The following is a 26,349-nucleotide window of genomic DNA, read 5'->3' as shown; positions in this document are numbered from 1 at the left end:
CATGCTCCCTGACCGGTCCATACTCCCTGACTGGTCCAAACTCCCTGACTGGTCCATACTCCCTGACTGGTCCATACTCCCTGACTGGTCCATACTCCCTGACTGGTCCATACTCCCTGACTGGTCCATACTCCCTGACTGGTCCACACTCCTTGACTGGTCCATACTCCCTGACTGGTCCATACTCCCTGACTGGTCCATACTCCCTGACTGGTCCATACTCCCTGACTGGTCCATGCTCCCTGACTGGTCCATGCTCCCTGACTGGTCCATACTCCCTGACTGGTCCATACTCCCTGACTGGTCCATACTCCCTGACTGGTCCATACTCCCTGACTGGTCCATACTCCCTGACTGGTCCATACTCCCTGACTGGTCCATGCTCCCTGACTGGTCCATACTCCCTGACTGGTCCATACTCCCTGACTGGTCCATACTCCCTGACTGGTCCATACTCCGGGTTACTCCCTGACTGGTCCATACTCCGGGTTACTCCCTGACTGGTCCATACTCCCTGACTACTCCTACTGCTCTACTGCTCTAGAACTTGCCCCTGTAAGGCTGTAGATAGAGTATAGTCATGGTAGTAGTAGTCCTGTCTGTCACTACATGTACAAATCGTACCTACAGAGACACTGCCGTTTACAGCATTACATTGGGTACCTACACTACAGATCGTACAAATCGTAACCAGTAGGGCGTTGGGAATGGATCTTGAACGATAATGCACTTCGCATTCTTTCGGTTAATATCGACCTACTATGGGATGGTCTGGAATTTTAGCCGGCTTTCCAAGTTGCGCTATGGTAAATAATGATCTGCTTTGATAGTAGTGACTGCTAATAATTGCCTGGGTTTGACTTTCGATTTTTCTTCAATCATCTTTCCGATCACATAATCATGGATTTTCAATAAAGTAAGTTAGTTCTTTGATACTTCGCATTCTTTGCTTCCTTTTTACAAGTTTTGTCGTATCCTGTGCAGATGTTCATGTGCGTGTGCAAGCTCATCCCCTTCTTCTTCATTGTACCTTCTGGATTCTTTTCAATTCTTTCCATTTCCCGGTGAGATTTTCAATACAATCTGATACTTGGATTGTACGAATCGCAGACCACGCCGATATACATTGTACTAGTAGATGATGCAGGTGGTCTAGGCCAATAATTATAGGATTAGGAGTCCTAGGACTGACAAGTGACGTTCATCGACATGGGACACCATGTCAAGTGTAGACATGCATTGTGGCTTCCCACAATGCTGTAGATCTACAAACTTCAAACTGACAAAATATCTCCGTTTCTTGCACTTCTAGTGGCGAATAAGAATGCAGGTCGACTGTTTGTCTGGACAGGAGTTGTTTCTGGAATGGAAAAAAGTTCATCGATGGCCAGAGTCAGAACTAATGTTGCCTCTTTCATAGTAGTCTAGGGGGATGCTCGAATCCAGAACTATATCCTGGAGTTCGTCCCGCAAAGGGCATGATTCCTGCTGTCCATTCTGAACAATCCTCCCCATCGTTTTCGTAGTAGAAAACAATCATTCCCGTTGCCATTGGGCCTCGACAGCAGAAACTGAGAAACATGAGCCCCAGCCTCACTTCTAGGTCTGGCTCGGTGGTTGGTAAGTCGCGGTTGCTCGCGATCACGCTGATATCGCTAATAGCTGTTCTGGGCGCGGTACTGCCGCCGGCTTGTCGAGGGCAGCAGTTCGCAGCCATCCCATGCACCTCCTTCGCGATCCACGGCACTTGCGTTTGTGCCAGTGGCTACGAGGCGGTCAACTCGACCGGTACATGGCAATGTGAAAACATTGATGAATGCCTTCAAGGTAAGGCAAGTCATTCAGACAAGACCATCGATGCATCATAGTCGATGTTTTGTCAATTGTCCCCGGACCCGTATGGCCCTACTTCATTTATCCAGATTACACAGACAGTCAGTTATTCAATGCTTCTCTCAGACATACTTGGATAAGCCAACTAGCGGTAAGAGGCCGTCCATAATCAGTGTCGCCATTTACTATAACCGTACAAAGGGTAGAGTCTTTCAGAGACTTTCACTCCTTCCACACACACACACACACACGCACACACACGTGCACACATGGACATGCACACACACAGGCACACACATACACGTACACAGCTTTCTTTCTCCTATCGTGTACATGTACGTGTGCTGTTGATGCTGGCGTACTGGTGTGTATTCCTGTTGGTCGTGTGTGCCTATCATACACCTTGCAGATACTCACACTTGCAACATCACTATCACTGTATGCCAGGATACAGCTGGCAGCTTTGCTTGTCGCCAATGTGCTCCCGGTAAGTTGATTATTATTCAATCAATCGAAGTCACATTATTACGGTAAAACCTCTCGTATGCAGACCTTCCATAATGGCAATCATACCTTGGCACCTCTCAATGGGGAGGACAGCCTCTGGGCAGGTACCCTAATATCAAGAGTATAATAACCCCCCAGAGTGTGCAACACCTGATCCAGCTCTGCATAGGGTCTTCGTCGAGCATAATCGGATCTTCTGATGTCATCCGTACACTCCACACCGGTACACCGGCGCAAGGCCGGTCTCGAGGCAGGGCACCGTTGTTGATCCGAGAGTACCCGCGACTCTCTGGGTTCCCCTCAAATGTGTACGGTATTATGACGCAAAGATCCGATTACGCTCGACCAAGACCCTACACAGAGCTGGATCAGGCGTTGCACACTCTGGGGGGTTATGCACTCTCGCTAATATGTACTCCCGTGTGTACCTGCCTGAAATGTGTTCATAATATCTGAGGTGCTTTTTATCCGAACGCACACTTCACTTATTCATTTGTTCACTTCACTGTGGAATGATACACCCGTGCCCCAGAGCATGTCTGTTCTAAGCCAATGACAGTCTTATCAGAGTACAGTGTGTATCGGTTATAGCGTGGTCGTGTAAAAGAATATACCGCCTACAAGAATGAAGTCTCATGTTTTCATAATCACAACATGGGTTTCAAGTGCACTTTTATTCTTACAAGCAATTTTATCGCATAGTAGAATATATCGGTCCTAAGAATGGACTTTGTGTAGCGAAACATGCCAGATTAGTACAAAGTGTATCGCCTGTAGTAATAACATCTGTCCAATGCAGTTCTGATCTGACTCGCGTTGCGTTGTAGTGCTGCAGGCTCAACTGTTGTGGTCATGTAACTCAGGTTGGATAGCCACATGGTAAACCTATGGCAGGCGCGTACGCAGGGGGGGTTTCCCGTTGCCCGGAAACCCCCCAAATGTTCCAAACGAGCAACGTTTTGGGGCATTTTTGGTAGGGCCCACGATCGATCTGGCAAGAATGCAAAACTTCAACAGATTGCAACTCAGTCAAATCTCGCTCAAATCCAACGATCCAAATATCCACGTCAAATAGAAAACTCTCAGCTGTCCGTTGAAACAATTTTCGACGCGCTGCGAGCAATGTCTCCTGAGATAAATCATTCGTAAGTTGAGCCGCGATTTTCCATTTTGAAAAGTGCGCAGTGCGACTGGAGTATCCAGAATTTGGGACTTTTCGTCGCGCTGACTTGCTCAATTTTGCAGGGGCTTCACTTGTGATATTTTCAAGAGAACACAGCCAAAAAAATCGAAACTCTGCGATCAAGAAAAACGAAATCGCTGGAGCAGGACGCGTTGGGGCTTTTGGCCAGGACACAGTACAGTCATATACATATCCAGCGCTATGGCTAGCCAAAGCGCTGGATATGTATATGACTGTACTGTGTCCTGGAGTATCATGGTCGATCTCATTCTCTCCCTGGTACCTTTCCACTTCCAGGAAGCCCAAGATAATGAAGATTGAGTGAGTAGAACTGAAGTTATGATCCAAAGAACACGAAAAAATGCATAATTCTGACAAATTCGTAGGGCTCTTTAGAAAGGGTAAGAACGAGCAATTGTTTGCGATTCGGTTGGAAACCCCCCTAGACGTGACCCTGCGTACGCGCCTGTATGGCCTATGTGACTGTGACCAGCTGCATGCACAATAGCACTACCGTGCATGTAAGATGATCTTCCTGCCTCTGCGCATGCATCATATGATATGTCACACTTGATTTATCGTAAGAAATATCGGAAATAAGAATAGAAAGTCGTTTTTCAAACACCCACGCTATAACCGATACCTACTGTACTTCGAAGTACAATTGTGTGTCAGTTATCTGGCACCCCAGGAGCCGGGTGTTGTTCCATAAATGGATATTCTGGATAACTGAATTTGCATAGCCATCTTGGGTTCACACATGAAAAAAAGGACTGTACGAGCAAAGCATGATTCTGCCTGTTTTGTTGATGCTCTGTTGCTAGTCATGCTGCTCATCTATGTACTGTACAGCCTCTCGTACGGGCAAAGGAAACACTTTGTACATACTTTCATAGGCGTTCCACAAAATTTCAACTCAAAGTTCTAAAAAAAAAAAGAAGAAGAAAAAGCTATATGCTATGTCGGATACCACCAGCCATGCATCTACCAGGCGCCAGGCGTGAACTGATGGTGGTGGCGGTGAGAAGGAGAGCTCTGTGCCAGAATAACTTTGCGGCCTAGAGAGCGTGTGTGGGCAGGCGTGTGTTTACCGCCATATTGCCAGGTGTGTGTTTGCCACCATATTTATCAACCATAAGTACAGCTGCATTGGTGTCTTCAACTTCATTCACACAAAAGCAAAAGGCAAAACTAAACCCACAACACTGAACAGCATAATAATATTATTACATAATATGTACCGGTACCTACTTAGGTAAGCAGCATCAGGTCAGTAATCCAGTCCACTTGACCGCTCATGCAGTATAACGTTAAGCCAGTAACCAGTGCTTACCTATGTACAGACTTGTATTTAGTGTGGGACTACCGTCAACTTTGCGTATAACGGCACTCGGCGGGGCAGCAGAAAAGTGTCGTTATACCCGAAGTCTCAATATATGTATACAGGTAGATGGGACTTTGCTCTGGGCATGGAAATTCTGTCGTTATTCACGGATTGTCGTTATAACCGCAGTCGTTATTTGCGAATTTTCGTTGTATCCGCAGTCGTTATATCCGCAGTCGTTATCAGCGAGTTGTCGTTGTATCCGCAGTCGTTCTATCCGCAGTCGTTATATCCGCAGTCGTTATTAGCGAGTTGTCGTTGTATTCGCAGTCGTTATATCCGCAGTCGTTATCAGCGAGTTGTCGTTGTATCCGCAGTCGTTATATCCGCAGTCATTATATCCGCAGTCGTTATATCCGCAGTCGTTATATCCGCAGTCGTTTTTAGCGAGTTGTCGTTGTATCCGCAGTCGTTATATCCGCAGTCGTTATCAGCGAGTTGTCGTTGTATCCGCAGTCGTTATATCCGCAGTCGTTATATCCGCAGTCGTTATTAGCGAGTTGTCGTTGTATTCGCAGTCGTTATATCCGCAGTCGTTATCAGCGAGTTGTCGTTGTATCCGCAGTCGTTATATCCGCAGTCGTTATATCCGCAGTCGTTATATCCGCAGTCGTTATATCCGCAGTCGTTATTAGCGAGTTGTCGTTGTATCCGCAGTCGTTATATCCGCAGTCGTTATCAGCGAGTTGTCGTTGTATCCGCAGTCGTTATATCCGCAGTCGTTATATCCGCAGTCGTTATTAGCGAGTTGTCGTTGTATCCGCAGTCGTTATATCCGCAGTCGTTATCAGCGAGTTGTCGTTGTATCCGCAGTCGTTATATCCGCAGTCGTTATCAGCGAGTTGTCGTTGTATCCGCAGTCGTTATCAGCGAGTTGTCGTTGTGTCCGCAGTCGTTATATCCGCAGTCGTTATATCCGCAGTCGTTATTAGCGAGTTGTCGTTGTATCCGCAGTCGTTATATCCGCAGTCGTTATTAGCGAGTTGTCGTTGTATCCGCAGTCGTTATATCCGCAGTCGTTATCAGCGAGTTGTCGTTGTATCCGCAGTCGTTATATCCGCAGTCGTTATTAGCGAGTTGTCGTTGTATCCGCAGTCGTTATATCCGCAGTCGTTATCAGCGAGTTGTCGTTGTATCCGCAGTCGTTATATCCGCAGTCGTTATATCCGCAGTCGTTATTAGCGAGTTGTCGTTCTATCCGCATTCGTTATATCCGCAGTCGTTATCAGCGAGTTGTCGTTGTTTCCGCAGTCGTTATATCCGCAGTCGTTATATCCGCAGTCGTTATTAGCGAGTTGTCGTTCTATCCGCAGTCGTTATATCCGCAGTCGTTATCAGCGAGTTGTCGTTGTTTCCGCAGTCGTTATATCCGCAGTCGTTATCAGCGAGTTGTCGTTGTATCCGCAGTCGTTATATCCGCAGTCGTAATCAGCGAGTTGTCGTTGTATCCGCAGTCGTTATATCCGCAGTCGTTATATCCGCAGTCGTTATTAGCGAGTTGTCGTATCCGCAGTCGTTATATCCGCAGTCGTTATCAGCGAGTTGTCGTTGTATCCGCAGTCGTTATATCCGAAGTCGTTATATCCGCAGTCGTTATTAGCGAGTTGTCGTTGTATCCGCAGTCGTTATATCCGCAGTCGTTATCAGCGAGTTGTCGTTGTATCCGCAGTCGTTATATCCGCAGTCGTTATATCCGCAGTCCTTATTAACGAGTTGTCGTTGTATCCGCAGTCGTTATATCTGCAGTCGTTATCAGCGAGTTGTCGTTGTATCCGCAGTCGTTATATCCGCAGTCGTTATATCCGCAGTCAATATTAGCGAGTTGTCGTTGTATCCGCAGTCGTTATATCCGCAGTCGTTACCAGCGAGTTGTCGTTGTATCCGCAGTCGTTATATCCGCAGTCGTTATCAGCGAGTTGTCGTTGTGTCCGCAGTCGTTATATCCGCAGTCGTTATATCCGCAGTCGTTATCAGCGAGTTGTCGTTGTATCCGCAGTCGTTATATCCGCAGTCGTTATATCCGCAGTCGTTATTAGCGAGTTGTCGTTGTATCCGCAGTCGTTATATCCGCAGTCGTTATCAGCGAGTTGTCGTTGTATCCGCAGTCGTTATCAGCGAGTTGTCGTTGTATCCGCAGTCGTTATATCCGCAGTCGTTATCAGCGAGTTGTCGTTGTGTCCGCAGTCGTTATATCCGCAGTCGTTATTAGCGAGTTGTCGTTGTATCCGCAGTCGTAATATCCGCAGTCGTTATCAGCGCGTTGTCGTTGTATCCGCAGTCGTTATATCCGCAGTCGTTATTAGCGAGTTGTCGTTGTATCCGCAGTCGTTATATCCGCAGTCGTTATCAGCGAGTTATCGTTGTATCCGCAGTCGTTATATCCGCAGTCGTTATATCCGCAGTCGTTATTAGCGAGTTGTCGTTGTATCCGCAGTCGTTATATCCGCAGTCGTTATCAGCGAGTTGTCGTTGTATCCGCAGTCGTTATATCCGCAGTCGTTATTAGCGAGTTGTCGTTGTATCCGCAGTCGTTATATCCGCAGTCGTTATTAGCGAGTTGTCGTTGTAACCGCAGTCGTTATATCCGCAGTCGTTAGCAGCGAGTTGTCGTTGTATCCGCAGTCGTTATATTCGCAGTCGTTATCAGCGAGTTGTCGTTATATCCGCAGTCGTTATCAGCGAGTTGTCGTTATATCCGCAGTCTTTATATCCGCAGTCGTTATCAGCGAGTTGTCGTTATATCCGCAGTCGTTATTAGCGAGTTGTCGTTGTATCCGCATTCGTTATATCCGCAGTCGTTATCAGCGAGTTGTCGTTGTATCCGCAGTCGTTATATCCGCAGTCGTTATCAGCGAGTTGTGGTTGTATCCGCAGTCGTTATTAGCCAAGTTCACGGTATGTGACATGAAGGTTATGTTTGTGATGCTCGCTGTCCACATCTACTTTTCTTCTTCTTTTTTCCTTTTCTTTTCCTTTTCACTTATCCCGTTATCGGCCCTCTTAAGAGCTGTGCATATCACTGTTGAGGCATCCGGTGGTAAATAAAATAAATACTACTAAGTAAAGTAGTGCCTGGTGCTGAAGAACGAACAGGCTAGACGTCCACCAAGCAGAACATACCAGTGTATACAATACGGTGGTTAAACCGTGCAATGACTTTCGCGCACAAAAATAAGACCGGCCTAGGCTATGAGGCTGATTCATCCAGTTTTTCAGCACCCGGTAGTACTGTCATTAAGGCGTGTGAGTGTACAATGTAAGAGCTGTCAATTCGCTAACACCGTTGGAGGTGGTGTGGCAGGAGGTGGGGGGGGGGGGGGGGGGGGGAGAGGGCGGATGTGTCCCCGTGCAAAATTTGAAAATAGGGTGCAAATCCCTGCATTCTGGGCATTTTTGGCCGTGGTCAGGCAAAAAAATGGTCCGGCCAAAGCCGGACCGGCCGGACCGGCTGCTACGCCCCTGTCTCGTTAACCGACCTGCATTTGTACGTACTAATGGTGTTCCCCTTTGATTGTGTGTGTACGTGTGTGTGTGTGTGTATGTGTGTTATTGTGTGTGTGTGTGTGTGTGTGTGTGTGTGTGTGTGTGTTCGTGTGTGTTGTCAATACTAGGCTTCTATCCATCCAGTGGTCAATGCGTTCACATAAAACAGTGTACAGGGCAAGTGTGCAACAGTACAGGGTACCAGTGTGTTGAAGGTCAGCTTACTCCACTATGCGTATGTGATGAGGCTACTACCAAGACACCTGGACACTGTGCAGGTTAGTTATACCGTAAAGTACCGCCAGAGCGCCCCACCATCTCGTCCTTTCGTGGTCGCATTGTGGAGGTGATCTGCTGTCTGTAGGTCATACGACATGAACCTGTACACATATTGCACGTTTTGCAGTCAATCCGTACCTTCAAGCGAACACGAGCTCCACACAAAAACCTGCTAAGTGTGACCTTAGTACACTAAGGTTCTCACGCCGTACAAACTTCGTTGCACACTGTCGTGCGATTTTCCTTTCCCTGGCTGTAAAATCAAGGTGAGGCGCTCTCGCGAGACTGGACGCTCTGGCGGTACTTTATGGTAGTGATACTGGGATTGTGCCAGCGGCAGCTACTGATGACGTGATGTTGCTGATCATGTTCATGTTGTTACAGCTTGTACTGCTGCTCTTGTTCTTGCTGATAGAACTGTTGCAGCCCATTCTGCTGACGGTTTCTGCTTCCGCTGCTGCTGCTGGTGTTGCGACTGTTACTGCTGCCGATGCTTCTGCCACTGATGCTGCTGCTGCTGGTGGTGGTGCTGCTACTGGTGTCTCTGCTAATGCCTTGGCAGTTGTAGCGGTGGTGCATGGTATGCCGGTGGCTACCTGAGGTGCTAGTACACTTAAATCTTGCGTGCGCTAACTCTGAAAAACTGTGCACCGAACGTAGTTACTTGATCTCTTGAGCAGTGTTTGCATGCACGCCTCTCACACACATGCATACTAAGGACTAACCCATAATTTTCCTGACCCTTGGTATCGAAATGTTATACTCGGACGAGCTATAGTAATGCGGCTGAAAAATTGAAAACCTCATCCACACGGGCGTTGCTTGTGTTTGTGACAGTGCCACCGTGGGAAGTGACACCCAGAATTCTGAGCTGTGATGTTGAACAGCCTCTGCTGGGATGATGACGGCTACCCCATAGCTCAGCTTTCAGAGCATCGCTGGCCTATAGTGAAGGTCCCTCCCTGGTTTGAGTCCTGGTACTGATGGTTAATTTTCTTCTTTTAAAGACTTTACCATTCCCAATCCCTGGAACTAATGACTAGCATCAGGGGCGTCGGAGGGTATTCGATATTTGGTTTGGCTATGAAGAGGTGGGGGCCCGGGGGCCCTCCCACGGGGAACAAATGGGAAAATTGGGTCCAAAGAGCCTTATTGGTTTGCTTTAAAGTCCCCTACATGAAATTGTTGATGCGTGTTTGGCCACACCTGACACACTGGTCCCAATGCCCCTGCTAATATCCATAATAGTTAATATGTATTATTTGTTTGCGTGTCCCACCGCACAGTGTCATCGAATGGTTGCGCTCAGCTGATCGGAACATCTAGCGAGAGCAGGATAAGGCTTGCAACCAAGGACCTGAAGAGTGTGTTAGCAGCTAAGTTTGTCACATGTACGTGAGTTCATGTCAGCATTTGTGGAAATTCATGGCAAAATGCTGCCCTTGAATTCAAGATTCATTGCTTTTCAACATGTATTGGCAATTCAGAGGAGAACAGTCACCTTGCGGATGTACCGGCCCTAATGTAGCAATCTTCTGTGTGTGTGTGTCTATGTGTGTGTGTGTGTTTGTTTTGTGCTCCTTGGGAGCAGGTTACACTTTCTGAGCTCCGTGTTCTTGGCTTTCTCCCAAGTTTTCTGCCTGCCCAGGGCGACTCTGGCGTAGCCAGAGTCGACCCTGGAGCACCCTCGCACACTGCCAAGGTAGTGCTGCATGATTGGAGCGCGGAATCGCGATGTAGCTTGCAGGACAATTTACTTTGATATTGTCACTGCTGCGTCGGCCGTGGTCCACCACTCGCAGTGGAGTAGCTGTCCCTCGAGTGCTGTGAAGAATCCAAGCTCGAAGAATGCAGTGGTGGGAATTGCGGATTGGCTGGTGGAGTGCTGGAACAACTCGTTGTTTTCAGTGGAGTGGACGAGCGAGTGCGGAGAGGAAGGTCCCAATGGCGGAATGGTGGGAATTGAAACTTCAATCTTTCGTCGTCATGAGTGCACTGGTCAAGCGTTGTGGAAGTCTGTCGGATTTGTGAGGCCTTGCCCTGCCGCTTACATCGTCAACGTGGAAGAACTGCTAGTGGAGTCCTGGTGGGATTTCGGATGCCCACACTCCTTTTGCTTGGTGGATTCTTTCGTGGACAGTGTTTTTTCGTGACGTGAAATTTTGAATTTTTTTTTCCTTCCTGTTCATTTTCAGTCGTTGGCACTGTAGCTGTCAGGTTGTTGTTACAGTACAGCAGTCGTCCGTTCTGCTCCATTGTTTCATCTGTTTTGCCAGTTCTGCTAGCTGATTCTATTTATTTGCCACTGCCCCTCATAGTGCTCATGCTTGGGTGGAGGGCGGCGTGACCCGTTTAGGGTAGCTGTATCATAGTAGTAGTAGTAGTGTATGTGTGTGTGTGTGTGTGTGTGTGTGTGTGCACGCATGTGTGTGTGTGTGCATGCATGTGTGTGTGTGTGTGTGTGTGTGTGTGTGTGTGTGTGTGCACGCATGTGTGTGTGTGTATGTGTGAGTGTGTGTGTGTGTGTACACGCATGTGTGTGTGTGTGTGTGTGTGTATGCAAGAGTGTGTGTGTGTGTGTGTGTGCGTGTGTGCGCATATGTGTGCGTGTGTGAGTGTATGTGTGTGTTTGTGTACGCGGTGTCGTTGTAATGGTTTGCAGATAACGCACATCTGACATACCTGCTCTTTCCCAGCCTGAATGTGACATGCAACAGTAGTGTGCTGACTGGTCTGTACTTGAGAACTGCCAGCGCTTCCGTACTGCAGATCACAGTAAGTGAAAACCTATACTCTCCCTCTACACGTGTATATACATATTCACACATGTACACACACACACACACACACACACACACACACACACACACCTTGGTCCTTGGTAACACTGCCATCAAATGGTCACGTGTCCCCTGTGCAGGGGTCGACAGCACTGAGTTCAGCATCGGATCCAGAAACGCCGTTCTACTTCCTGGACAGGAAATTAGCACAGCTATGCAGGTCGAAACCACGGGATGACTTGCAGCAGCGACCGCAGCCGAGACAATGCGCTCTGCAGCAGGGCAGGGCAACCCGCTGTTTCCGGACCGAGTCTGCCGATGCCACAGCCGAGACCGACGCCACTTCAGCAGCCGAGTTGGAGAGACACTTATGCGAAGCTAGCCCGCCAGCACTCAAGAACCATCTCCCGCACGCATTACATAGTCGGCTGCCGGACTGCTCAGATATGGGCTTCCTCCTCTCGGCCACACACACACACACACACACACACACACACAATATCTGGTCTTACAGTATGGGGAACTCCGATGGCTTGCCAGGCCACCGCAGGACTGTTGAAAGGACATGTGGAAATCTGGATGCCAAACATGCAACGCTGTCGTGTGTCTATGTCACACACATTCTTCACGCAACTGCTCTACATTTCTAACGAAGCAGAATCTCCCTATCCAATGCATTCATTCCGTACATAGTGCTCATACAATTCTGGTTGGATGGCCTGTTTTTATCACTGCTTTCCCACATTTCGTGGTCAGATTGAGAGATATAGATGAGGTGGTTTACCCGTGTGTGTGTGTGTGTGTGTGTGTGTGTGTGTGCGTGTGCGTGCGTGCGTACGTTTCTGCCTCAGATCTGGCGTCAGGTGTCTGGCATTTTACACTACCGCCTGGCTGGGTCGAGTGTGGTGCAGACAAACTCCTCGCTCTACACGCAGTTCATTGAACTGAATGAGACGGCCGGTGTTAGTGGTATACATGGATTTACTAACACGAGACTCTACGTCGAGGAAGGTGACTTCATAGGATTGCAAGTGGCAAGCGGTTTGGGGTGAGTCTCGAACTGTCTTTTGCCGTACTCGAGCACGGACGATTGATTTCTATACTCTAAGTCTACACAACAGAACAATTAGGACAATCAAGGCTTGTTTGCTGCTACTTTAAGTTTCATGCTAACGCAATATACTCGAAGTCTACACATTTTCGGCCCATTCAAATTTTGGCCTCCCAGGGCTAAAAGCCTAAACCCATTTCGGCTTCATCAAATTGTCGGCCTGTACTGCTGCCGCCTGTATACTCTGTCACACTGAGCCTTGCGAAACAAAATTTCGACCACAACAAATTTTCTGCCAAACATGACCGGGCCGAAAATAGCCGAAAATAGGTATGCGCCGAATACTTGTTGACTTACAGCATACAGAGAACTCTACATGTTGCCTTCAAAGAAATGAAACCCGCTCTCATGCCACACAACAAAGTAGCAATGGTTTGTTCGAGAACGTTGTCTTCTCACGTTCATCAATGGAATCTCATAACTGACAGAAAATGGATGACCAACAGTAGGATATGTACTGTAAAAGCAGAAATTTTCGGTGGTGTTTTATTTTCGGTAACTTCGGTGCCGACAATTTTTACCGAAAATAAAACGCACCAAAAATGTCGGTACAACCGATACTGTATACATGTAGTACTAGTAGTACACTTACCTGGAAAACGGGTTTTACCGAAAATTTCCCTCTACCGAACCGCCGATTTTGGAGAATACCGAAAATATTACACCACCGAAAATTTCTGCTTTTACAGTACACTTTTAATTTGTCCGTGCATTGATTGATACATGTGTGATCCCGTATTTTGATAACCCCAATCTTCTAGAGACGGATCGGATTTCTTTACCGCCCTCTCAGTTCTTTATGTTATGACTGACCTCTTGAAAATGAGCACTTGCCAACACATGCAGCTTCACCTATTCTTTCCTTCCTTAAGTTTTTATAGCATCAATTGTCTCTCGTGTGCTCTGTATGGCAGTCGTGAGTCAGTAAAGTGTCGAGTCATGTCGGCGGAAAAGCGCGAGCTCCGGTGTGGGCAGCGAACACCTTTCTTACCAATTGTTTTTTCTGTTAATTAATGATTACTATAAACGTATCCCTGCCAGATTATCAGCTGGACTGGGGTGTGGAACGTCAGAAATCGGTGTGCATGCTGAGAGGACCGGTGGAGGGACTCAGGACGTTGACATGCTTTATCCCACTGTCTCACTGGCTGGCAAGACAGCTACAACTGTGTGTGTAGACACGCTGTATGCCATACTGTCGCGTAAGTCTCCAGTACTGTTCAGTACTGCACAGTGTCTCTACATGTATCCTGACTACATACTTTAGGGTCTTGGCCGCTACAATACCTCAGACTACACACCTCAGCCCCCCCCCCCCCCCCCCCCGAATCACCCATTTTATCCACCCAGGAATATTTTTCTTGAGTTTGGGGTCAGGAGGTCAGAAGCTACAGGGGGTGGGGGGGGGGGGGGGATATCTTGAGGTGGTGCGGTCAGCCACTTGAAGTACAATATTGTTCCCGTAGCTATGCAGAAGACGTTACTTCAGTAACGTCTGGCGCTAGCCAGGGTTTACACAGCTTTAATTTGGTGTTTATGTATTTATTTGTTTGTTTGTGTCACGCCTGGCACTATCCCGTATCTGTCCCGTACCGTACCGTACCATCAAACACAGCTGGTCACAAACAGCTGGCCACAATATTTGCTGGCGCTATCCCGTATCTGTCCCGTACCGTACCGTACCATCAAACGTCGTATTATGTATACGACTCCCTGATGTATAGGGAGATTTTCTGGAAAGAAATAGGGAGACGAGGAGGAAATGCAATTAGAATGGACGTTAGTTGCCGAATAGGTGATAGGATGCGTCAGCGAAAACATACTTTGGAAGAGAGATCCCGTCGTCTCCAAAATAAGCGTGAACGGGCGAGTCAGCGCCGGTCACAGGAAACGTCGGAAGAGAGATCCCGTCGACTCCAGAACGCCCGTGATCGGCAGAGTCAGCGCCGGTCCCAGGAAACGTCAGGACAGACATCCCGTCGACTCCAGAACGCCCGTGATCGGCAGAGTCAGCGCCGGTCCCAGGAAACGTCACGCCAGACATCCCGTCGACTCCAGAACACCCGTGATCGGCAGAGTCGGCGCCGGTCCCGTAGCTATGCAGAAGACGTTTCTTCAGTAACTCATTGAAACGTTTTTGCAATACAATGATGTAGCTAATCAAAGGAAAAAAACATTTCCATCAGTTCTAACAACATGCACGATGAGCTAGGCAACAAAGCATAGCGTCGGGCCCTGAGCTTCCAAGCTCTCTTGTTGATTCCTTCCTCCGGGGGGTCTCCGCCGAACATTTCCAAAATGTAGAGCCCAAATCAGTGTATTGTTATTCGTTCACGGGATACGAAAGGAGAAGTGTGTGCAGCCTATACCATAGTGACTGATAAGTGTCTGACGCACCTGATCAAATACCGGTACAATTTTCACTGTATAGTTTGTGCTGCCGAATAGCGAAGTTCACAGTGCTAGTGATTGTATTGTATCATCCAATTTCTCTGCAGCCAATACCACCAACATCTCCCCACCGCCTGTATCATACCCTACCACAACACCAACTACTACACCAACCACGACACCAACTACCACACCGACAACTACACCAACTACCACACCAACCACTACACCAACCACCACACCAACCACAACACCAACTACTACACCAACCACTACACCGACCACCACACCAACCACCACACCAACCACCATACCGACTAACATGCCAACAACGCAGCCATCAACAACGCAACCACCGACAACGGAGGCACCAACCACACTGCCATTGACGACACAGACGACGACTGCCAGGCCAAGCTCTGCTGCTGCAGCGACTTCATTCTCCCCTGTGACAATGTCGTCCCAGACTGACCACGCTTTGCCAGGACAAACCAGTGCCAGGGGTATACAAGACGGTCAAGTCACGACTCCGCAAGTTACGCAGACCTCAGGTGAGAATGTCCGGTTGTTGTTGCTGGTGTTGCTGCTGCTGCTGCTGCTGCTGCTGCCCTGGTGTTGCTGCAGTTGTCAGTGGTGCTGGTGTTGCTGCTGCTGCCCTGGTGTTGCTGCAGTTGTCAGTGGTGCTGGTGTTGCTGCTGCTGGTGCCTTGGTGTTGCTGGTAGCCCTTTCCCAAAGGTGTGCGCCCTTTTTCGCCCTTTTGGAAAAGCCCGTTTCTTTCACCCTTTATTGAGTTTTTTTGTGAATATCGCCCTTTTTGAGCTTTTTGAGCTGAAAAAGTGCTAAAATCTGTTTGCTCATGCATGCGGTCACAGTTTCGGAGTGCTCGATCTGGATGGGCCTTGGCACGCCGCATTTTCGGGGGGGGGGGGGGGGAGGGGCAACAAGTTAGTTGGTGAAGCTTGTACCCGGTGTACAGAATGCTGTAAAAAATGGGTTTTTTTAAAAACTTAACTTCCTGTTTTGCCTTTCGTGGACCCATAAATGGAAGAGTGCGTATTCATTTCTCAGCTTGGGTTCATATCTGAACATGTATCATGGCTATCCTTCACTGAAAAAAGAGCACTTTTGCCTGTTTTCACTGCAAAAGAGCACTTTTTCAGCATATTTTGAGGAACGCGAAAAGCACTAAGTGCATATTAAAAGAGCACCTTTGGGAAAGGGCTAGTTGCTGGAGATGTTAGGGGTGCTGGTGGCGGCGGCAGCGCTGGTGGTTGCTATGACGGTAGTGCCAAGTTGGTGACCATGGTGCTTGCTGCGGCAGCATTCGTGGTGTTCTTTATGTCGAAACCCAATCTTGCAGTGAAACCTTAACCACCTTTGCACATGTTCTCAGCTCTGTGCCTTTTTGTCTTCCTTCTCTTTCTCACTTCCTAGCTCTTGCTCTACTCTCTTGAGCCATTTCCAAGCCAAGTAGGAAAGAGAAGAAGAAATCAAAACAGGGCTCCACTGCCCAGGAAAGCCCCTTCAGTTTGCGGTGCTGCAATACCAGGCTAAAGTAGTGGTCCAATACTCGCCCTTGTAAGATGTTGAATGATGCAATGTCAGCCCAAGTTGCTGTGCTAACATACGAGCGTAGCTTGTTCGGTATCCTCGCTTCCAAGATGGGCATGTCTGCGCAGGTGTGTATATATATTATAATAATTATTTGTGTGTGTATGTGTATGTGTGTGTGTGTGCACGTGACACCGTGTGTTTGCGCACGGTTATTTCTGCTGTACTCGTAGACGAGGAAAGCAGCTCGAGTCTTTTGACGGCGACAGTCCTGGGCGGAGTCATCGGAGCAGCAATCTGCCTGATAGTGCTGGGTACCATCATACTGCTCCTGTTCTGCAAGAGACGTTCCACCGCGTCGAAGAGCTTCACACCTAGCAGTAGCCGTGGTAGCAATGCCATGCATCATGCTGGATTGGAAATGCAGACGTCTTCGGCAGCCCTCGTCACAAGCAACCCATCCGCTCACCAGGCTGGCGGATACAGCGAGGTGCCGCGTTCGCAAAACGCAAGACCAGCATCAGCCGTCGTCATGGCAGCAGGGTCGGCCTCGGCGACAGCGGGGGAGGGCTCCGAGAGTGAGTACGACACGACGCTGACCACGGTGGATAAATACCAGAGCGTGGACGTGGACACGAAGGCACAGGTCTCCGAGTACACACAGCTGCGCAAACAACAGCACGGCCACTCGGCGTCGCGCAGCGATCATCGCAGTGACTACGACATGCCTATCAGTTGAGATAAGCGTACAGGTTCATGTGGACACATTGCCAGGTGATCGAGTGTTGATTTAGAATTTATATGATTACCGATCTGATAGTAATGAGAGACACGATCCTATTATACTGAGGTGCGTGTGTGTGTACATGTGTGTATAATTATGTATCCAGAATCAGATCTGCTATCGTTGCTATAAAGAGAAATCTGTGGGTGCACATCCAGGGCTTTTGCAGATTTGCGTGCTTCTATTGCGACGAGCGTATACATGGTACATGGTATTATGTGTGCACGAGCATGCAAACGTGCACAGGACAAGTGGGCACCTCCTTTCAATCTGTTCTGGACTTTTCATCGTTCTTTACTGCTACGCCATATTTGGCCAAAACAAAATACACATACACTATATTTACTAACTTGAGAGTGGTAGTAATTACGGAAGCACGGAATAACAGAATTACAGATCACTATCACAGAATCCGAAGTCTCTTAAACTTACAGCGTTCATTATTACTTTCCACTATCGGCTTTTACTACACTATTGATAATGTCATTTTTTATGTTAGACGGCCATGCAGTGTTTTCTCCCTCAAGACCTCCAGCTTTCCATTGTGGAATTGTGTGTCGTCTTTCAAGTATGATCTTTTATAGTATTATCTATTATGCAAAGGCACACAATGAAAACCTTGGCAAATTAATTCCGTTGTGACTCAGAGTTTCATGGCTGAGCCAATCATCAGACAACGATAATGGAATAGGAGGCAGCGCTGGTATATCTGGGGTGGAGAGAGGTGTGATAATACGATAGCGAGAGGAGTAATCGCGTGAATGTATACAGGGACAGGCTATTTCAGAGGCAGATGCAGTAGGCGCAGGTCTAGCACTAACAAGTACGCGCTTAATCTCGCACACACACCACACACACACCTCTGTATTATCTATTATGGTATTGTAGGACGTTGTTTGATCACTGCGAAGTTTTAGGGCTTGTTTTACAAAGCAATTACAACTTTCCAATGACCAGGATCAACTTTTAACTTGTAGCCGCACGCTTCTCCAACTTAAAACGTGCGAGTGAGTGAAAAGATTTTGTTACAGTCGACAGTATAAACCGTTGCCTACGAGTGTGAGCGACCTGTAATCATGCATCATGTGACGCGTGGCATTGCTGCCTTACATGCATCATGTTCTGTTACATCATACATGACTGTACAGATGTGCATGAAAACCGCTTGTAACCGCAACGGTTTCACAGCCGCCCAAGTCTAGCGGTCGGATACAGCTGTAACCGGTTTTCCAGCATAAACATTCAAGCTCTACTGATCACTATCAGCAACTATAAAATAGGTTGCATATCGCCCGCATAAAACGAACCATGCGGGCAGGTAAGGCATTATGGTCAAGGGCTTCGCAACACCCTACACCCCGTACATGTTGACCCGACTGGATTTCTTTGATCAGCACCGTTTACAGTAAAGTGTTAACGGTACCATTTTGGCTACCGAGGATAGCCATGTGCCGGCAGTGATGACTACACACCTTAGAATCAACCTGAGTCAGAGTCAGGGGCACGTTGAGATGCCATCGTTCATGCCTCGGTCCATATCGAGGCAGACAAAACTGTACCTACAAAATGTGGCACGCCACACAGCATGACTTTATTAGTCCACAATGTTCAGACAAGAACAATCAACAGCCACACTGCATAGATCTTTCATTGCTTTGCCAGCTGTCGACGCCAGTTGCCGTGGTATCGTATGTTGTTGTAAGAGAATACGTAGAAATAACTGTATTACTGTAATCAGTTTGTACACACATAATTGCCGTGCACAGTGCGTGCATGGATAGACAGCAGTGTTGAACGAATCTCATTGCAGATATCTCGATATAAATGAACTCTCCGGGCAAATCAGAACGTGTAGAAGAATATAGAACTCAACTCCGACAGAACCAGTCACCTACTCAGTTGCTCTGCAGCAGTAGCAGCAGCAGCAGCAGCAGCAGCGGCAACAGTGGCTGCAGCAGCAGCAACAGCAGCAGCAGCAACAGTGGCTGCAGCAGCAGCAGCAGGGGCAGCAGCAGCAACAGCAGCAGCAGCAACAGTGGCTGCAGCAGCAGCAGCAGGGGCAGCAGCAACAGCAGCAGCAGCAGAGGTAACACCTGTTTAAAGAAGCATTAGCAATGATGCTGAGCAAGCAAGGCTTCAGCCTACCAGGCACATACACATGATGATCACTATAAGCAGTCCAAGGTCCGTAGCTGGTCCAGTAGGCAGTACTATAGTTGGAGAGATACGCGTCCACAGGTGCACGCCTAAAAACACTGTCGCAATATCGCACAGTGGCTCAGCAGCCCGTAGCTGGTCCGGTAGTTTGGAGAGATGCGTGGACCATGCACACGCGGTAAAACACTGTTGCACTATTGCACAGTGCTAGCTCTCTGTTCTGCACTGAACACACGCACACAGTAACAAGCCGAAAGGCCAGCACACGCGGCCCAGCCCGCATAACGGGCCCAGTTTAAGTCTAGAAAAGGTGCCGTGCATATTGGAACGGCGCTGACTCATCGAGACCGTAGCGACATCACCAGTAACCGGCGTGTACAACAGAGCCACTTTAAACCGTCAGACTTCCGATGAGTAGAGATAGATTGGCTTGGACTGGCGGTGGAGACGCTTCTGTGCCGCCTTGTTACGTGAGTTCATGACCACCCTCTGTGATAGGTTCATCTGCAGCCACCCAAGCAGCAGAAGCAGCAGCGGCAGCAGCAGCAAAACACAAGCGGGGGAAAAACAGCAATATACGATTATTGTGCTGCTCATTGTATAGGACAAAAGAACGGTCCCCACCACCACCGATAGCACCATCGTCGCAACCAGCAGCAGCAGCAGCACCATCACCACCACCAGCAACAGGAGCACCACCGTCAAAGACGATGCAAACATGACACATACCGTATCTGAAAACATTATTTCGTCCGTGAGAGTTCATCTCGGGAGCAGTAGTAATACAAGTATGGATACTAGTAGGCTGTTGGGTGACACATCAGTGCCGCCTAGGCTGGACTGGGTCCTGCACCCGGCAGGGAACCCACTAACTACTGTAAAAGCAGAACATTTTGTTGGTGTTTCATTTTCGGTAACTTCGGTGCGGGTTTACTGAAAATTTCCCTCCGCCGAACTGCCGATTTTGGAGAGTACAGAAAATATTACAGCAGCGAAAAGTTCTGCTTTTACAGCACTTGTAGTAGTAAACAAGCCATATCAGCACGCCACGTGCAGGGCCTACCCTCCACATACTGTTGTGCTCTGCTACGGACAAAGCGGATCTGATTTGATCCAGAAGTTATTATTATTATGACTAATGACATCATCGCTTTCAGGTCCTATGCTGATCACATGTGGGCCGAACAGTAATGATCACTGCAGCCAGGTATACAGCATGAGGTAGAACTTACCGGTCTCGGGTATGGGTTGTTGTAGTGCTGAGCTGAAAAGAAGAAAAAACACGCACACACACAAACACACGGGCGCACACCCATGTACGCACAGAAACACAAACGAGGAGGGTAAGGCTCATCATGAACACCAACACAAATACATGTACAGTGAAACCTGTCTGAGACGACCGCTCAACGGACCTTCAAAATGTGGTCTCTGATACCAGGTGGTCGCCTTATCCAGGGTCATTTGACTGGAAATAGCATCCCTTGGTTCTGGTTGCAGTGGTCTTCTTGGACAGGTGGTCGCCTTATCCGAGTGGTCGCCTTGTTGTTGTTGTTGTTGTTGTTGTTGTTGTTGTTGTTGTTGTTGTTGTTGTTGTTGTTGTATACTTTATTTATAGTGGAAATCAAAACAGGCAAAATGCCTAATAACATTGGACCCACTGTGAATAAAATGTTAAATGATATTGTGGAAAAGTAGATACAAGAGAAAAAGAGAAAGGAAAGAAAAAACGAAAGGTTGGTTGCAACGAACAGATATCAATCCAGTGAGCATTGGAAAACCTATGTCGCTGATAATATATACTGCAAGGCTTGAGATTTGAAATCCAAATACCTATTTGAACATTTTGCTGCTGGTGGCAATCTATTCCGCATAATGGCTCCAGCGTGCGTTAGGCGCTTAGCAAAACGAGCAGTGCTAGCAGGTGGGACCACAAGCAAGTTGCTTTGGCCTCCTCGAGTGCGAGTTGAGGGCACGACAGCAAAAAAGGACTGAAATAGGGTGCTACATGCATCATGCAAACTCATCGCCAGATGAAACAAAACATATTCAAGTGCACAGAAACCTGTAGATCACATACATGCATTCGATTTAGCAGGGGAGCAGTACTGGTCCACGGTGGCGACTTGCAGACTGCCCGAGCGGCACGTTTGAACAGCCTATGTAGCCGTTGTTCCTGGGCAACTGTCAAATACGGGTAGTAACTAATAGAAGCATACAAAAATTCAGGCAAAATGATAGATCTGGCCTTGACAGGTTTTACTGTACAGTAAAACCTGTGACTAACGACCACCCCTTGGGGCCAGAGAAAGCGGTCTTTAGTAGCAGGTGGGCCTTAGAGGTTTGCACAGCACCACCACATATGAATGTGAGACCATACGTGCCTGGCGAAGTGGTCTTTAGTAGCAGGCTGGTCACTAGTCACGGTGGTCTTTAGTACCAGGCTGGTCGCTAGTCACGGTGGTCTTTAGTAGCAGGCTGGTCGCTAGTCACGGTGGTCTTTAGTAGCAGGCTGGTCGCTAGTCACGGTGGTCTGTAGTACCAGGCTGGTCGCTAGTCACGGTGGTCTGTAGTACCAGGCTGGTCGCTAGTCACGGTGGTCTGTAGTACCAGGCTGGTCGCTAGTCACGGTGGTCTGTAGTACCAGGCTGGTCGCTAGTCACGGTGGTCTGTAGTAACAGGTTTTACTGTACTTATTTTTGAAGTAAGGTCTACTTTTGCTTGGTACATTGGGACAATTATGGACGGCCGGTAGTGAGAAAATCGTAGTAACAAAATTATTCGTCGGGAAATAAATTTTGTCATTTCTGGTCCCAAAAACCTTTGGATCAAACTTAATGCAGGCCTATATGCCGACATATCTAGCCTTTCAGTACATTTTCAACAAAACAATTTCAACCAAACAGACCGCAATGTCTTCCTTTGAAGTTGGACGAAATTATTCGGCAGATAAAATTTCCTCTATCGCAGTAATTAGCTCGGAAACTCACTTGGGTCCGAGTACCGTATTTCTCTAAATCTAATTATGTCGCACCTTTTTTACAACTAACTTCAGGGCCATCAAAGGAGATGCGACTTAGAATCGAGCATGACTTATTACTGAAGTGAATATATCAAAACAATAATGACATGGACATGGAAATGGGGGTGCGACTTACAATCGAGGAAACACGGCACTCGGATACGCTTATAGAGTATGTCCTGGTATAGACACAAAGGCGAACAATGATTGTGTTTCCATGTTGCTAAAGAACACATAACCACACTCACCGATTTGAATCCGGGACTTCCCCTCCTCCAGTAGCGCTTGTACCCGCTCTGGGTCCGTCTCCTGGAAAACACAACACAACACCACACAGCATGAGTTCGTGTACTGTAAAACGAATTTTCGGTGGTGTAATATTTTCGGTATTCTCCAAAATCGGCAGTTCGGTGGAGGGAAATTTTCAGTATACCCGTTTTCCAGGTAAGTGCACTAGTAGCGAAATTTTTGGCGTGTTTTATTTTAGGTTAATATTTCGGCACCGAAGTTACCGAAAATATAACACCACCGAAAATTTCTGCTTTACAGTAAATCTACTGTACAGGTCAGGTCACAGTGAATGATGATCGGTGCCGTAACCACAGTGGTGCCAACTGAGATCCGACGCCAGGAGCGGTGCGCTCGCACAGCACCAACACAGCACGTGGTGACCACACCAGCCTTTTAAGGGGAATTCACAGAAGCTTTTTTTGGCGATTGGACGCGATCTGCGACGGAGGCGTGCGATGCGAACTCGCGAAATACCATTCACAGAAGAAGTGAGTGATGTGACGTCGCTTAGCTGATTTGGCGCGCAGTTTAATGCAGGCGAGTATGTCGCCATGGTATTCGCGTGGCTTGGTAAAACTTTTACAAATCTACAAGCAACTCTTGAATCATTGTATAACTTTGCTGCAGACAAGGTCAAAATCGTACGCCACGTCGCTTGTCGCATCGCGAAAGTTGGGCCAAGCTCAACTTCTGCGATCATCCGGGGCCAGTTGCGACAGTTGCGTGAGCTGCGAGATGGAGGCGATTTGGGGATTTCTCGGTTTCGCAAAAAATGCTCCTGTGAATCCCGCATAAGACATGGACAGTGCATGTCTGCATATCTACAACTGCTGTACTGTATGCAGTTACAACAGGACAATGGGGAGGTTTTTACAAGCGGCACATGTGCAACACGAGACCAGAAAGGGAATGCCAAAAACACTGATCTTCACGTCATAGCTTCGCCCATTTTGTACTTGTATTGTATTTTATTATCTGAAGCTAAAAGAAGAGCTCGGTCACGTTCCAGACGCAGTTGCTGACTTTTACTGTTCAAAACAGAAACCTCTGCCCATGATGACGTAGATTTGGAGATAGAAATGTGTTTCAAATTGCAGCTTCGTGGAACGTGGTGGTGATGGCGGTGTACGTGAAATGCCGTATTTTTTATCCAGTGTGTCACCTCTGCGTCCACTTCTGGTGTACTAGCTGTGCTAGTACTTGTTAGCAACAATCCGAACTAGCGCACACACTGCACTGCATTGCTTTGTACTGCATTCAAGACTGACGTCATGCGCTTTGTTTTGCTGCGTAATCACAAATGGCACCAGCCCATTTTACGGAAAAGAAAAACAAATCTTGCTTGCCCTGTTGTGCTCTTCCAGACAACGGATCGTGCTTCAGCAGTGTTTCTCTGGATCATGCAGCACGAGTTTGCTATAGATCACCAGCTTCATTACCTCGATGACTTTCTCGATATCTCCACTGGTTTGGCTGCAGCCAACCAGCAACTCACCATCCCCCTTCGGGCATTCACGTATCTCGGCACTCCTCTTTGCTCCATCCCAGCTCGAAGGGCCACCACCATCATTGACCTTCCTTGGTATTGTCCTAGACTGCGAGCGCCACGAAGCTCGGCTACCAGAGGACAAGCTGTCCGAGATCCGGGCGCCACTCATGGCTACTATCAGCGAGCGCAGCATCGGCCAGCGTCAACTCGAGTCCCTCCTGGGGAAGCTCACTTTTGCTGCCTGAGTCATCGTTCCTGGACACACATTCATGCGTGAACTATGATCAGCGTGCCCTGAACTGTATCTGTGTATGCGAGTGTGGTGCATAAAGCCCACCTTGAGAATGGGTTTGCCGGCCCCCTTAGTAGATGCGTGGCTTCTGAAGAGGGTGTTGAAGGGCATCCAGCGATGCCATGGTACGGCTGTACTCACCCATCGCCTTCCTATAACTATGCCAATCCTACGACACCTGACGGATGCACGCCGGAAAAGTAGTATCCTGAATGGCCATGACAAGCTGCTCTACCAAGCCGCCATGCTGCTTCTTTGGATTTCTTCGGTGTGCTGAATTCACTAATGGCATCACACGGGGCTGTACTAGCTCCCCTGGTGACGGACGCCTGCAACTCTTCCTGCTTTCATCCAAGACGGACCCATTCGGTAAAGGCGTTACTAGTGACATTGGCCCGTCTGTACCGCCGTACTGCCCGGTCCGTGCCATTGTTAGCTACCCATTTGTCACTCGTCGCGAGGGACCGGAGCAACTCTTGTTCGTACTCTCGAACAGACAGCAGCTGACCAGGCAGTCATTCACAGTAACAGTATGGTCTCTTGTCGCTGCGGCCGGTGTACCATCCCAGTCGAACTACTCCGGGCATTCGGTCCACATTGGTGCAGCCACCACCGCTGCTATGGCTAGTGCCCCCGACTCCTTCTTCCGAGTGGCAGGTCAGTGGAAAGAGCGATGCGTGTCTATGCTACATCCGGACTACAACAAGCGGTAAGCGCAAGCTATCGTCCCGGCTTGCTGCCGTGCCATGGATGACATGATCCCCCAACTCGGGTGATTAATAAGCTACTGAACTCTAGCTGCACAATGCTTGCTCTGCGTCCACTTCTGCTGCTTACTTTCTTGTTAGTGTCTCCCCTACAAATACAAATAATTTGAAATCGTATTAAAGTATAACAAGTAAAAAGGACCAACTTGTAATTTGTAGTTCCTTGGTCCTTTTTATAAATAATACTTGGCTCTCCATCCGAGTATTAAAGTATCTTGCGCCTTGAATTACTCTCACTCTCAGTGCAGTGAGCGAATAAACTATAATGATACACCAGCAGCTATTGCACTGCTAGCTGCTGCCTTACGAAAATATTTCCTTCGATAAACATTTCCTTCCTTCACCATTCGAAACAAACGCTACATTTTACAACAACGAAAAAAGCAGAGCTGTAATCAATGACCAGAACTTCTTACATGCTTGTTTTCTGCAAACAACTCTTTAGCTTCATGTCTGATGTAGTTTCGCTCCTTGACGGTGTCCTCCACATCGTTCGCCTCCCAATGCTGCGCTGTGCGGAGGAGGGATCGATACAGGCCAAGTGCCTGGCGACGAACACACACAAGGCTACGAGACATTGCTGCTGGACTTCTTCCACTGCTCTTCACTACTACTAGTCGACTTCTCAAGACTCCATCATTCATATCAGCAGAAATCGTCAAAATGTAATGGCATGATTGGCCATTCTCTTAGGCCAAGTTAGGGCGCGTTCGAATTGGCACTCTTTGACTTTTCGAGGAGCTTCGTTTTTCTGAAGAGGTGGCCTTATTGGCCTCTTCAGAAAAACGAAGCTCCTCGAAACTCCACAACCTCACCCGATGCCAGAGGTGGATTAGTTTCGAAGAGTTTGGAATAGCTACGTCACGTAGTGCGTGGAGATGGTCGATCTGATCGGACGTCATCAGCGCCATGACAATTCCACTGAAAATCTCTAAAAATGATAGAAACCGTTCTAATGGCAGTGCAGTAATGGGACACTTCAACTACTGTAATCTCTTTATAAAATTTGTTTGAACAGTTGATGAAGACAATTCGAACGCGCCCT

General features: G+C 48.0%; 2 protein-coding genes across 2 annotated transcripts; one reads left to right on the top strand and one right to left on the bottom strand.

Annotated features, from left to right (window-relative positions):
• The first annotated feature begins 1,322 nt into the window (after positions 1–1,322).
• LOC135825380 (alpha-amylase-like) lies at positions 1,323–17,431 on the top strand. The gene is made up of 9 exons (XM_065338115.1): positions 1,323–1,827; positions 2,243–2,320; positions 8,519–8,668; positions 9,956–10,060; positions 11,332–11,444; positions 12,301–12,497; positions 13,602–13,762; positions 15,059–15,502; positions 16,736–17,431. Exons 1-9 carry the CDS (start codon positions 1,581–1,583, stop codon positions 17,239–17,241), a joined length of 2,001 nt encoding a protein of 666 aa, XP_065194187.1. The 5' UTR covers positions 1,323–1,580; the 3' UTR covers positions 17,242–17,431.
• Positions 17,432–18,846: 1,415 nt separating this feature from the next.
• Positions 18,847–26,093, bottom strand: LOC135825381 (LYR motif containing protein 1-like). Its single transcript, XM_065338116.1, has 4 exons — positions 25,721–26,093; positions 22,714–22,774; positions 20,676–20,707; positions 18,847–19,947 (listed from the first exon to the last, which is right to left on the bottom strand). Exons 1-4 carry the CDS (start codon positions 25,946–25,948, stop codon positions 19,843–19,845), a joined length of 426 nt encoding a protein of 141 aa, XP_065194188.1. The 5' UTR covers positions 25,949–26,093; the 3' UTR covers positions 18,847–19,842.
• Between the last annotated feature and the right edge of the window lie 256 nt (positions 26,094–26,349).

Source organism: Sycon ciliatum, chromosome 9, assembly GCF_964019385.1.
Source record: "Sycon ciliatum chromosome 9, ocSycCili1.1, whole genome shotgun sequence".
Classification (NCBI taxonomy): domain Eukaryota; kingdom Metazoa; phylum Porifera; class Calcarea; order Leucosolenida; family Sycettidae; genus Sycon; species Sycon ciliatum.
Note: the sequence above shows the minus strand (reverse complement) of the source record. Positions and strands in the feature narration are given on the sequence as shown.